General features: G+C 45.0%; 1 protein-coding gene across 1 annotated transcript in view; it reads right to left on the bottom strand.

Annotated features, from left to right (window-relative positions):
* The window catches only part of SSRP1 (structure specific recognition protein 1), a 196805-nt gene that overhangs the window by 12431 nt on the left and 169086 nt on the right, over positions 1-15288 (bottom strand). The window contains 2 exon segments of the mRNA XM_077493187.1: positions 14086-14251; positions 14337-14431. Coding sequence (XP_077349313.1) covers positions 14086-14251; positions 14337-14431 — 261 coding nt within the window.

The following is a 15288-nucleotide window of genomic DNA, read 5'->3' on the forward strand; positions in this document are numbered from 1 at the left end:
AGCTAGTAGTGCCTGTGTCAGCTCCCAGGTGCATAAGATGTCCAGAGCTGCTGCAAATGGCGCTGAAACTGATCAAAAACGTGATCAGGCTTCAAGAAAATGCCCGCCCAGTGTCCAGTATAAAGGACATAATCACAGGGAAAATGGCCGCCGAACTACAGGGAAGCATGCTGCTCCTTGCCCCACCAAAGATGGCCGAACACAGTATACCATGAGGGACAGTAAAACAAAACAGGCTGAAGAAATGGCGGTGAACCGTGCTACAGCGATCAACAGGCACAGCCTCCAGACACAGGAAGAGGACCCACACACATCCAGGGCACAGCCAGCGCAGTCCCCAGGTGAGAGCCCCTGTATAGGGGCACACACTGCTCCACAGCCCATGCAGCATCCCCCACGGGGGGGGGGGGGGGGGGGGTAGGGAAGATGGGGACAGGGAGAGAAGAGAGGGAGGTGAGGGACCCGCAAATCTGGGAGACATTCCATCACAGACCCAGTCTCCGATCAGTACAGGGTGGCTGCTGGCCCAGCACACTGTGACACAGACATCAGTAGCCCGGTCATACGTGTGCCCCGGAGCATTAACGCTCACCGACCACCTCTGGAGCTGAGGCAGGTTGTGGCCAACCCAGGGCGGAGCTCTGGTCTGCACACGCTCGCTGGCCAGGCTGGGGAGACTACAAGGATAAGAGTATCCAGCCTGTCACCCAGCTGGCTGTTGATAGCAGATCAAAGGATCTTTAATCTTGCGCAAAAAGCAAAGCTTCTGCAGTAAAATCCATGGACCGATGGGCCCGCAGGGTTCCTAGGTCCTTCTTCACTAGGCAAATAAAACTGAAGCTGCAAGGCAGGCTGAGGGGTTGTTACCCAAGGGACCTCCCCTTGGCTCGGAGTTTTATATTACATGTTATGCCTAGTCCTCTCCTAAAGGTGGCGTAACAACCCAATGGTCTAAAGAGAGGAGCTGTGTCAGTCGGTGAATATAAGAGGAAAACAGAATATTTTTTTATTTTTTTTTACCTGTAAAATCCTTTTCTGTGATGTACATCAGGGGACACAGAGCCATAGTAGTTACTATGTGGGTTATAAGGCCACTGATAGGTGATGGACACTAGCACGCCCTAAAGGCAAGAAGTGCACTCCCTATATAACCCCCCCCCCCCCCCCCCACTACTGGGAGTCCTCAGTTTTGTAGCCAAGCAATACAAGTGTATACCAAGAAGGGAGGGATCTCTGTGCAAAGGAATTTTACAGGTAAGCCATTTTAAAAATCCTGTTTTCTTTTCATACATCAGAAGACACAGAGCCATAGTAGTTACTATGTGGGATGTCCCATAGCAATGGCAACTGAAGGGAGAGAGACAACAAAAAAGTAGGGCAAAAAAGGAGGCCAGAGAATTCATACTGCAGTACACTGCTCCCAAAGGCCATATCCTCATGACCTTTAACATCGATTTGATAAAATCTGGTAAACGTATGAATGGAAGACCAAGTTGCGGCCTTGCAGATCTGAGCCATAAAGGCCTGATGATGTACCGCCCAAGAGGTGCTAATGGCCCTGGTTGATTGTACTTCAACATGAAAAGAAGGAATTTTCTTCTTTAAGCCAGAAGCTTGAACAATCATTTGACGAATCCATTTGGAATATAGTAGATTTTGATGCTGCCTGTGCCCATTTTGGACCTTCTGGCAGTACAAACAAAACATCTGCTTTGTGAACCTGAGCGGTCGCCTTTAAATAGACTCTAATCGCCCTTACTACATCAAGGGAAAGTAGTGCCTTCTCTTACCTAGATTTAGGCTCTGGGAAGAAAGAAGGAAGAATATCTTGGTTTAAATTAAAACCTGTCACCACTTTTGGTAGGAATTCAGGATGAGGACGCAAAACCACCTTATCCATATGATCAAATATGGCTCTTTACACGACAGAGCCGCTAGTTCCGATACTCTTCTAGCAGAAGAAATGGCAACCAAAAAGATTATCTTTCTTGTCAAATGAACCAAGGGAATTTCCCGTAAAGGCTCAAACAGCCGATTCTGCAAAGCCGATAAGAACAAATTTAAATCCCAAGGATTTAAAGGTGCCCTGATAGGGGGATTAATCAGTGTTACCCCCCTGAACAAAGCTATGCACCAGAGAGTGGGAAGCGAGAAGCCGTTAAAAAAACAAAACAAACAACAACAACAACATATGCCTTCCAGACTCTATAGTAAATGATTCTGGAAGCCGGCTTCCTGGCATTAATGAAAGTAGACACTACTGAAGGAGATAACCCACGATGCTTTATAAAAGTGGGTTTCAATAGCCAAACCATTAAATTTAGCGTCCGTAAAGGTAGGATGGAATACCAGACCTTGCGAGAAGGTCTGGCCATAATGGCAGGGTCCTAGGGACTCCTACAGACATCTTTATGATCTCGGCAAACCAAGATCTTCTGGCCCACCAGAAATCGCCTCCTTTCGTTCCTGCTTGATCCTGCAGAGAAGACGCAGAAGTAGCAGAACTGGAGGAAACTTATAGATCAGTGAAAACTGATCCCATGGGAATACTAATGCATCTGTTCCGCATGCTAGCGGATCCCTCGTTCGACGCAAAGTTGTCAACTTTGTTTAATCTGAACACGAACAAGTCCACGTCCAGAATACCCCATTTCTGGCATATCGCTAGGAAGATGCCAGGGTGAAGAGACCAATAATTGTTGGCGACTCAAGTAGTTTGCCTGCCATATTTTCTATTCCTAGAATGAAACGTGGTGATAGGCAAGGAATGTTGTGTTCTGCCCAAGCTAGAACATGATTTCCCTTCTTTTGGGCTGCATGACTTGTGTTCCCCTGGCGATTGATGTAAGCCACAGCCGTGGCATTGTCGGATTGAATCCTGACAGGACAATCCCATAGTCTGACCGTCCAAGATTCTAGGGCCAGACGTACTGCCCGAATCTCCAAAATGTTGATAGGCAAGGTCCTCTAACTTCTACCATCTCCCCTGGACAGAATCTTCTTCCAGGGCTGCTCCCCAGCCTAGAAGATTGGCATCTGTTTTATTTTCCAGGATACTGGCAGAAAAAATTTCCCCTTTTGGAGGTTGCTGGATATCAACCACCAATTTAGGCTCTGATGTACGTCTAGGACCGTTATGCCTTGAGCCCTTAATCTGGCTAAAGGAGGTGCCAGAATTTTTGAGAACACCCGTGGTGCTGTGGCTAGACCGAATGGCAGGGCCACAAACTGAAAATGATGATTTTCTATTTCGAAGCGCAGAAATTTCTGGTGAGCGGGAAATATTGGCACGTGGAGATATGCATCCGATATCGATTGAAGCCAAAAACTCCCCTACTTGCAGGATGGAACAACCGATCGGATTGACTCCATGCAAAAGAATCGGATATTTAAGTGCAGATTCAAATCCGAGATCTAGAATGGCTCTTACCTCTCACTTTGGTTTTGGAACCGTGAAAAGGTTTGAATAAAAACTTCCTCCAAGGGAAACACTGATATCCCCAGCTGGGATAATAGGTGATCCACAGCTAGAAAGACTTTTCTCTGGATCCTTTGGAAATTCTCGGACCTCTAGTTTGTAACCTAGAGAAAAACTGAAGAAGCCAGCCATCTGTCTTGACATTGTTCCTGCTAGATCTTTGAAAATTGCAGGAACCTTCTTCCCCATCCGAGCGGGGGTGCCCCTTCATAAGGAGGCTTTAGCATTCTGCTTTGTGAGCTTTCTGCCCCAAGATCTCTTGACCCTGGTACTGCCCTTGGGGTCTTCCCCTTGAAACTGACGGTTGAGGCCATTGAGACTGCCTAGAGGCTGATGCCCCTGACATAGGTGAGGAAGCACGCTTAAAGGGGAAATGTTTGAACAACTTCTTTACTGGTAAAAGAGCTTTTTGTCATTAGAGATCCTTTGGATGTATTTCATCCAGATAGTCTCCAAATAGCCTTTCACCATGAAGGGGGAACTGGCCAAGAGTTTTTTTTACACGGTGCTTCGGCTCACCAATTTTTAAGCCACAGAACTCTGTGAGAGTGCAGCCAGCGTCTGACGTTGGTTTCCCGAGTGAGCGGCGCACTTCAGGCACCATACAAACAGCTGATATGGCGGCGGGAGTAAAAACCACTGCTGAGTGGCTGCGCGTTTTTTTTTCCTTTTTAAAAAAAGGAATGCTTTTGGCATATAGGTCTCCCGAAGGAGTAAATTTCAATATTGGGGGCGCAGGAGGAGAACTAGTCCCCCCTTTTCTTACCGGAGGATCTTTGTTGTGACCAGAGGAGGAGGAGGAAATTAAGGCTTAAAGAGGGATTCCACCAAAAAAAAAAAAAATAAATATTAAAAGCCAGCAGCTATAAATACTACAGCTGCTGACTTTTAATAAATGGACACTCACCTGTCCCGGGTTCCAGCGATGCCGGCAGCCGAGGCTGATCGATCGCTCGGCTCTCGGCTGCTGCCGCCACCATTCTAGGTGAGGGAATCAGGAAGTGAAGCGAATCGGCTTCACTTCCCGGTTCCCTACTACGCATGTGCGAGTCGCGCCGCGCAATAGGAAATCTCCGCACTGTCACTGGGACCCGTGTGTGTCCCAGCAGACAGCGCGGCAGGGCAGGAAATGGCGTAGACTCCCACGGGAGTCTACGCCCGGAAGTGGGTGTAAATACCTGTCTTTGACAGGTATCTCCACCCCCCTCCCCCCTGAAAGGTGTCAATTGCGACACCGGAGGGGGGGAGGGATCCGATCAGCGGAGGTTCCACTTTAGGGTGGAATCCCGCTTTAAGGCTGTTTCCAGCATCAGGCGGTGAGTGCTCAATACAGTCCCCAGTGGTGACACATAGGCATAACATTAGACCTTAAAAGGAGAAATTCATAAGAAAATCTCTACTTACCTTTCCTCGCTGCAGGGTTATCTGAGATAAACCCAATCTTCACGGTGGGCTCCGAAACCTTCAGGAACAGGGGAACCTAGAGGTTACCCACAATCCTGGACCTGCAACAGCACCCTGCCAGTAAAACTTGATGGCCTTACTACCAAAAAGGACTGGAAAAAACTGAGGACTCCCAGTAATGGGAAGGGTTAGTAACTACTATGGCTCTGTGTCCCCCGATGTATGAAAAGAAAAAAGTACTTCCAGGTGTGAATCTTCCTGGAAGAGGCCTTTAGTAAAGAATCAGACTCAGAAACCCCTCTATCCTTTAATACCTGGGGTTCAACAGCCATGCCATTAAAGCCAAAGACTGAAAAGCAGGATGGAATAAAGATAAGGCCTTGAGATAGCGGATCTAGCCTGCTGGGAAGAGGTCAGGAGTCTGAGCCAGTTTTGTGCAATTAAAATCACAGTTTCCCACTTTTGCTCTAATTCCTTAAGATGAGGCAGTATTCGCATTGGAGGGAAGGTGTAAATTAACCAGAATTGAGACCAGGGGATGATCAAGGCATCTGAACCTGGGGTGGTGATCCACCAAGATGGGGAATTCCTTAGTTTGCAGGAGGAGCCTGCTTTTTCCAAGCTGGCAAGATATTTTGTTGGAAAGTTCTTGAATGGAATTGGGCGAGTATTCCAAGCAAAGGGAAAGCTGGAGAACAGATTTATTGAAATTGATCTTCAAGCAAAGACCTGGAGCATTTGAATTGTCTTGTGGCCTTTTTCTGATAAGAGTCCTTCAGAAGAATGTCATCTAGGGGGTGCCAAGACCTTTAAGAACAGTAGATGAGCACAGGATGGGCCAAGGGGCAGTGCAACAAACTAAAAGTGGCGTCTGCCAATGCAAAGCTCAGTAAGCACTGATAAAGTGGCAGCACGAGGGGGAAAAAAAAAAAGTTCCCTGGCACAAGAGGTGGTGCAAATCTTTTTTGCACCACCTCAGATTTTGCAAATCTGAAAATTTTTGGCTAATTTGAAAGAAAAATCAAAAACGGAAAAGCCACCAATTGCACCCAGAGATTTGGGACATCTGGGACCTAGACAGATGCAAACAGGACCTATCCCCACTCTTAGGAGGGTGCCTCTTCAAACTTGAAACTTGATCCTCTCTGACGAACTGGTCAAGTGCCTCCCCAGACATCTTCCTGGGAAAGGAGTGTGTGTGTGTGGCACCTTTTGCAGGTAAGCATCAGTTTGCCAAGCTTTTAGACATAAGACTCGGCATGCAAATGAAGATTAGGGACATTCTGGAAGTTTGTTTCATGACATGTTCTACACAGAAAAGCAGAGCAGAAGAAAATTGCAGCAATTCAGCATAATCTTGAAATACAGGGTCAATTCAGTTGTTCATTGTCCTAATCCAGTTAGATGCAGTTTGACATACTGAAGTTTGTAGCAAGAGATGGTTTTAGGACTGGGCTTGCAAGGCTAAAGTGGATGTAAACCTATGAAAAACAAAAAAAACAAAAGCATATCTCTCAATAGTGTACGCTAGCCTCAATCCAAAGCACGGTGTGGTTCATACCTGCTCTCACTTATCTCTGCATGAGTTATTGACAAATTATGCCAACGTCATAGAAATCCAGGAGATGGCCCTGCCCCTCCTCCTATATGCCTCAGTTGTGCATGTTTATTAACCGGTTCCCGACCAGCTGCTGCACATATATGTCGGCAGAATGGAACGGCTGGGCAAACTAACGTACCCGTACGTTACTTAGCCACTGTGCTGCCCATTGGTTTATACTGCCACCTACAGGATTTAGACACAGGCGAACAAAGTGATCCTGGTATAACTCCTCCCTACTCCCAACAAGCCTTTGTTTTGTGGACCAGTCTAATTTTTTGCAAGTACAGAAATCCTATTTTCGTTTGAAGTTCAATAAGGGACACAGTAATTCAAAGACTGTTGGGACGTCCAAAAGCAGTCCAACTGAGGGGAGAGCAACAGCAACAAAACACTAACCAATCAGTCAACAGAAAAAAAAAAAAAAAAAAAAAAAAAAAGGAGCTGCCTGAAGAGCCTTATACCCAAAACTGGCTTGAATATGCACCTAGTAAAACTTGGAAAATAAATGAAGGACCAGGGAGCCTTGCAAATTTACAGATCTTGTAGAATTTGCCCTGTCAGGAAAGGTTGGAATCTGATCCCTAAGCCCATAGGCTTGAAGGATGATTATCTGTCTGAGCCACCGAGAAATAGTCGATCGGGAGGTAGGTTTCCCTTGACACCATAAGGAATGACTGTGCATTTTATTTTTTTGTGTGTCAAAATGACCAAATTCAGATACCACAGTCACCGGGGCTGGTGATGCCGACCGGATTCGAACAGGAATCAATCAATCCCCAGGCCACTGAAATCTGGCCTGGACCTGGTGATCGCTCCTGACAAATGGATACGTTTCCCCTTGTCTGTAACTGTAAACACTGACAGGGGAAGTGATGTCATCTCTCATGTCAGTCTTTTCGTTCAAGGCCGAGGGGAGAGAAAATCAAACAGTGAGTTGCACAACACTACACTGAAACCAGGTCACATAGGCACATGATTCACCCCACGATCACCCCACCGTTAACTGCTTCACCACCTGTCACGGTTTCATTCAGTACAGCAATCAGATTTTTTTTTGATAGCTGTACTAGTGTCATTAGTGACAAAGTCAGTTTTAGAGTAATTAGTCTTAGGCCCAGATAGGTCTAGCCCCCCCACCCCCATAAAGGTTTAACCCCTTGATTACCCCCGTGTCATGGGTGACGCATTTTAGATATTTTTTTTATAGCGTCAGGGCAACCGCCGTATTTTACCCAATAAAGGTTTAACCCCCCTGATTACACAGAGGGTGATCAAAGTTAGGTTTTAGTGTCAGATATGGTCTGTGTCGCCCCAGAAAGTGTCACATTAGTGCCAGTACCACAAAGACCCACGCACGCACCTTCCATACGCCTCTCTTAGTAGTATAGTATCTGAACGGATCAATATCTGATCAACTATATTAGCGTCCCCAGCAGTTTAGGATTCCCAAAAACGCAGCGTTTGTGGGATCAACCCAGATACCTGCTAGCACCTGCGTTTAGCCCCTTCACCCTGCCCCCCCAAGTGCAGTATTGATTACTTTCAGAAAACACAATACACATAACTGCAGCGTTCGCAGAGTAAGTCCGAGCCCTGCAAACGCCAACAGTTTTTTTTAGTAGCGCTTGAATCAGGCTGACAGCCTAGGAGGTTTTTTTTTTCCACCTGTGAGTCTCACTAGTGTACCGGTAAATTTAGAGACCAAAATGTCAAGTCAAAGGTAGACTAGTGAAGGTCTTTTATAACCCCCCGTAGGTTGGCAAAACATGTCGACGTATTTCCGGTGGCACTGACGTCATCTCCTGCTCCTTGGAACACACTTGCTGGTTTCTGGAATGCATGCCGTGAGCAGCGTCAGGATCCATCTTTAATCCCTTTACATGCCTGTTTTTATCAACTATTTTGTAAGTACCCATTTGTATATGGAATAAATCCCTTCTCAAACAGTACTTTTCACTATCAGTTAAATTTTTTTGTCCTTTGTTGGTGCCTGGCAATTCTGCTGAGAAATTCCAACAAGAAATCCTTTGATGTACTCAACACCACTCCTGAGCTTCTCTGGATACCATCACATAAGCCTGAAGCAACCGCCAGACTGCAAAGCTGAGGGTCATCGACATTTGGTGAGTGGGGACACATGTGTGGGTGGCATGTCTGCACCTGAAAAGTACTGGAGCATCTGTTGTCCATTGCACTTTTTTCTCCCCATTGGGGATCAAAATATTCAGCACATTTGGACTTTAGTTACATGTTTTTGTTTTGTACATTCACATCTTCACTTATTTACAATTGGTTACACGTTTGATAATATTTGCGAGCGTCACATTTCTATAATTTTCCATTTGTAGTGAACAGCACGTTGTGTATGGCAGCTGCTTTAGTCTTTCAGTTTTTTCACCATTCAACACGAGTTGAAATTTTATATATTTTACACTAGTGAAGAGGCCTACACGTTTCTGAGCATGACAGATAGCGAAGAGGAAGTCACTCATCTGTCAGATTCAGGACTTCGACAGCAGCAGCACTCTGACAACAGAGTTGTGATCCCTGCCAAGGTCAGGCGTACCAGACCAGTCGTTCTGCTGTGGTTGAGGTGCAAGACCTGCAGGTCCCTCGTATGGAGAGCCAGTACTAGTGCCGCTATGCCTTCTGTTGAACTGGCAAACACCAGCAGCCTAGTACATCCTGGTCATACATCCAGCACTGCAGTAACACTTGGTGACATGGCGAGTCCCATAAGTGCAGTTCAAGCTGCTGAGGTGGCAAGCATAAGCAGTGTACCGCTGCCACCAAGACAAAGACAGGCCCGTCGCACCCTTAGTGCCCTTCCTGCTGCATTCGCCAATCCTAATTGGGAACCCACCACTTCTGCAGCACCTGTACTTCCCTCATTCACTGGCCATCCGGAATTTCGATTTTTATTTGCCGTTTTTCACCGAAGATCTCTATAGATCTATTGTGTACCAAAGCAATTTATATGCTGGTTAATTCATTGCCTCTAATCCCCAGTTGTCCCTTGCCAGAGAATGGAAACCTATTACGGTTTCTGAATTTAAAACCTTCCTGGGCCTATCCCACCTCATGGGCATAACGAAAAAGAGTGAGTTGTGGTCATATTAGTCCATTGACCCAATTCACCATACTCCGGTGTTCTATGCCTCCATGGCCAGGACATGATATGAGCAGATCTTGCGGTTCATGCATTTCAACGATAATGAACTCTGACGTCCTTGGGGTGACCCTGAATTTGACAGGCTCTACAAAATATAAAATATTCCATGGACTTAACATGCCTCAAGCAAATAGCTTGGGGTGTCTACTTTTCAAAATGGGGTCATTTGGGGGGGGGGGGGGGGGTTATGACATCTTGGCATTTTTTTGGGGCCCCGTACACGGCTAGGCTCTCAAACAGTTCCACACATGTGGCATCCCCGTACTCAGGAGAAGCAGCAAAATGTATTTTGGGGTGCAATTCCACATATAACCATGGCATGTGTAAGCAATATCTCGCTTGGTGACAACTTTTTGTAAAAAATAAATAAATAATAATAATTTTTGTACTCACCGTAAAATCCTTTTCGCCACCTTCAGGAGAGGACTAGGCATAACATGTAATACATGTGAAAAACAGAGCTGTACAGTTCCGCCCAGGGGGCGGTCTCTCGGGTAATAACCCCTCATACTGCTTGTTGATGTACTAAGCTGCAGGAAGCAGGCTAACGCAAACCAATAGGAGGGGGGAGGGTGCTGTGCCCATCAATGAACTTCAGAGAAAAGGATTTTACAGTGAGTACAAAAATCGTATTTTCTTTCGTTCGTTGACGGACACAGCTCCATTAATCTTGACAGTAGGGACGTCCCCAAGCAGTGTCATAACGAGGGGTGGGAACAGCAACATAACTTCACCCACAAGCAGAGGTGCTCCCTAACGGGGAGTCACCATCTGAAACAACCGCATCAGAACTTGCGGTCAACATATGCAGCAGAGTGCATTGACAATCAAAAGGAAACTTTCTCTTAAGAAGAAAGTGTAAAATTGCAACATTACAAAGCCGCCTGCAAAACTTTGCGGCAAAAGCAGACATCAACTCTTACATCAACTTTGTAGAACTTTGTAAAAGTGTGGACAGACGACCAAGTTGCCACCTTACACACCTGAGCGACTGACGCTTGATGTTGGAAGGCCCAAGAGGTCCCAAATGCCCTGGTGGAATGGGCCGCGACAGGAAAGGGGGTCACCTGCCCCTTCAAGGCCTAAGCCTGGACCACAATCTGTCTGATCCATCTGGAAATGGTGGACAACGAGAGTACGAGCCCTTTTTCCGACCAGCTACCGAAAAGAACAAAGTGACTTCCGGAAGGGAGCCTTGGCAGACAGATATACTTTTAGGGCCCGGACAACGTCCAGGGAATGGAGGGTCACCTCCTTAGGGTGTGTCAGTTTTGGACACAGAGATGATAACACAATGTCTTCGTTGAGATGAAAAGCCGAAACCACCTTCGGCAGAAAAGAAGGTTGAGGACGCAACAGCACCTTATCCTTGTGGATAACTAGATAGGCCGACTTGCAAGACAAGGCCGCCAGTTCAGAAACCCTCCTGGTAGATGTAACGGCCACTAGAAAGACCACTTTCTGAGAGAGCATAAACAAAGGAATTTCCCTGATGTTCTCAAACAGCGGTTTCTGAAATGCCGATAGCACCAGGTTCAGATCCCACGGAGGTAAAGGTGGGCACAACGGAGGGACTACATGCCAGACCCCTTGCACAACGGTGCTTACTAAAGAGTGAGATGCCAGTGGTGGTTGGAAAAAAGACAGCCAAGGCTGATATCTGTCCCTTGATGATGCTTAAAGTGGCTGTAAACCCTTACAACACATTTTGACCTACAGGTAAGCCTAGATTAAGGCTTACCTGTAGGTTTAAGAAATATCTCCTAAACCTACACGTTTTAGGAGATATTTGCCGAAAGACAGGCACCGCTGTCTACGGTGCATGCGCCATAGACAGCGGCCCGCACTGAGCGCGGCACTGTCAACGGCAATATGTCGCGCGTGGTGGCTGCCGTGCGCATGCGTGAAGGCTTCGCCCGAATGACAGCGGCGGAGCAGCGAGACCAGAGAAGATGGATGCGCCGGACTACAGGGGACAGCGGTGACATCACTGGCTCCTGTGTCAGGTAAGTGACACGTAATGGACTACTATGCGATGCATAGTTGTCCATTATGCTTTACCTTTGCAGGGAATGAAAGAGGAAGCAAACTCATCAGGGTTTACTTCCTCTTTAAGGCCAACTTCTGGTCTACCCCACTCTAAGAACAGCAGGACCCTGGACACCAAGTAGGTGCGTGGACACCACCCCATCTCCTCGCACTTGATTTCCACAGATAACAAAAACAGGATGGCAGCAGAGATGCAAAAGGACTGCCACAAAAGGACCAGCTGACATGACAGTGATTCTCTTGTTAACACAGGTTGACAAAGACAAGGCTGGAAATCACTAATGCTGATGGAGTAATGTATTTTCCTTGCAAAGTTTATTTTATCTTTGATTTGGTTTGCTACCATGTATATTTGTAACCTCTTTTTGATAAACTCAATAAAAACAATTGAAACTAAAATAACAGACTGGAAGCTTTAAAAAGGAGGGTGGTGCTTGAAACCATTGTTCTTCCTGTTAACCATGATTACCTGCAAGGAAACACGTGAGGTCATCATTGCTTTGCACAAAAAGGGATACACAGGCAATGATACTGCTGCTACTAAGATTGCACCTAAATCTGCCATTTATCAGATCATCAAGAACTTCAAGAAGAGAGGATCAATTGTTGTGAAAAAGGCCTCAGGGTGCCCAAGTCCAGCAAGCGCCAGGACCATCTCCTACAGTTGATTCAGCTGCAGGATCAGGGCACCATTAGTGCAGAGCTTGCTCAGGAATGGCAGGAGGCAGGTGAGAGTGTGCAAGTGTACCTCTGCGCTACCCACTTGTAAATAAAATGAAACAATTGCTGTGATGATCAAAGTGAGTGGTTTAGTCCTCATGCACACAGGGCGTTAGAAAAAACTAGCTCCAAAGCCACTACTAACGCAAGGAAAAAGCGACAGTAATAATGCATTTTTATTAGCTTTTTGCATTGGCGTTGATGTGCGTTTAGTCGCTCTAACTTTTAGGAGTGTTTCTCTGCCTAGATTTAAAATAAATGGTTCCCTATGAGAATCGTCTTAACTGATCTGACTTTCAGTCCATTAATTTGAATAGAAGTCAGATCATGATGATCCGACTTGTGCTCTGAGGATCTTGAAGAGAAACCCCACAATGGGGAAAAAAAAAAAAAAAAAAACACACCACTATGTATAATTGGCACATCATCGGAGAATAAACTTATCTATTTCATTAATTTATATTCTTCTGCAATGAATTGCACAATGTGAAGCACTGTATGTGTTTATAAACTGTAATTATAATTTATTTTATTGGCAAATTATATATCACTTCAATTTTGAGATACACTTAAAGAGTTTGCTCAACACCAATTTTCACACTGTTATACAGGGAGGTGAGAGTGCATGCAGAGTGAGAAGACTTTTGGAGGATGGCCTGGTGTCAAGAAGGGCAGCAAAGAAGCCCCTTCTTTCCAGAAAAAAAAACAGGGACAGACGGATATTCTGCAAAAGGTACAGGGAATGGACTGCTAAGGAGTGGGGTAAAGTAATTGTCTCTGATGAATCCCCATCAGTTTGGGCATCCGGAAATAACCTTGTCCGGAGAAGAAAAGGTGAGCACTACCAATCAGTCCTATGTCATGCCATCAGTTAAACATCCCGAGACCATTCGTGTGTGGGGTTGCTTCTCAGCCAAGGGAGTGGGCTCACTCACAATGAACAAAGCAAGGAAGAATGGTACAAAAACATCCTCCAAAAGCAACTTCTCCCAACCATCCAAGAACAGTTTGGTGACTAATAATGCCTTTTCCAGCATGATGGCGAACCTTTCCATAAGGCAAAAGCGATAGGTGGCTTGGGAAACCTCAAAATTGTGGGTCCATGGCCAGGAAACTCCCCAGACCTTAATCCCATTGAGAACGCATGGTCAATCCTCAAGCGCCAGGTGAAAAAAAAAAAACCCTACAAATTCGGACAAACTTCAACCATTGATTATGCTAGAATGGGCTGCCATCAGCCAGCATGTGGCCCAGAAGTTGATTGACAGCATGCCAGGGCAAATTGTAGGTCTTGAAAAAGAAGGGTCAACACTGCAAATATTGACTCTACATAAAAACTTAATGCAGTTGTCAATAAAAGCCTTTGACACATGAAATTCTTATAAATTATACTTCAGTATACCATAGTAACATTAGACACAAAATCTAAAACCACTAACGTGGCAGACTTTGTTAAACTACTTGTCACTCTCAAAACTTTTGGCCACCTTCTGTAGATGAAAAAATAGTTTGTGCTTTAACGTTCACAGCCTAAAATTCCTTAAAACTCTTTAACCCTTAACGAAAAAAGGGTCAACTCCCATAACATAATGAACCTAATAATAAATCACAGGTCCAATTTAAATCAAAGTGAAAATAATATTGTATCTGAAACCCAACCTTTTTATGTGTGCTTTCATCTGAAGAGCTCTCATCACTGGATACAAACTCTTTACTCTTAACTGTGTTCGTTTTAACGGGTGTTTTAGCAGGAGAGGCAGCCTTCCCAGATTTTTTCTTCTCAGTCTTTTCTGAGGTTTTCTTCTCTCCTTTTGACTTCTTCTCCCTTATAGAAATAGCAGGATAAATACAGTCAATAATTTGGCGACAACAGGGCTATTGTACCCTTAAAAAAAGCAAACAGATCTCACTTCTTGGAAACTTCAGGGGGTGGGGCATTTTTATTGTACTCTTTCATTGCTTTCTCATAGTCACGTTTTGCTTCCTCCGCTTTACGGTCCCACTCCTGTAAAAGGAAAATAAGAGTATTACCATAGTACCATATGCAATTTCACTTAGAGTAGACCTACACTCAAATATTAATCACAACCCTGTAGGGATGGATAAAGTGTAACAGAATGAAGGATTTCTATAAAAAAGGTAGGAAGTTCAGCTAATATGCTGCAAAAAATGATTTCAGGCCTTCACACATCGAAGCACAACTGGGTGACTGTACAATGGCAGACATTAAAAGGAAATAGTCTTGTCACAAATAGCATTTACTTTCCTGCAGAATTTTACTGATAAAAAGGCGAGTTAGACTTACCGGTAACTCTTTTTCTGAGTCTTTCAGGACAGCCCATGAGACCTAAGGCTCCTCCTACCAGGACAAGAAATACTTTAACCCCCACTGGATAAAAGGGCAGTCATTCAGGCCCTGTGTTAGTATTTCTCAAGAACCGTAGTACCTACATACCTGCAAAACATATGCATATTACACATAACCAGATAGGAATCCGGCTGTCCTGGAAGACTCTCAGAAAAAAAGTTACTGATAAGTCTAACTCAGCTTCACTCCAAGCGTCTTCCAGGACAGCCCATGAGACGATGAGCCAGAACTTACCAGTCTAGGGATGGACAACTGCCAGAAGGAAAAAAGAATCCCAATAAATCGCAGGAAATTCTCAGTCACCACATCCCAAATAGATTTTGTACAAAAAGGAGAAAAACCCCCAATAAAATGGGACTTTATAAGTGACTGAAAACACTAGTAACAGATATTACAATATTTTATTAAATACAAAAATTATCTTTAAATATGCATATAAAGGATTTAGAAAATGCATCACAAACAGCACAATGATACATAAAATGGCTCAAGCA

This window comes from Lithobates pipiens, unplaced genomic scaffold (assembly GCF_037356315.1).
Source record: "Lithobates pipiens isolate NorthernLeopardFrog02 unplaced genomic scaffold, aLitPip1_a1.2 Scaffold_19, whole genome shotgun sequence".
Lineage (NCBI taxonomy): Eukaryota > Metazoa > Chordata > Amphibia > Anura > Ranidae > Lithobates > Lithobates pipiens.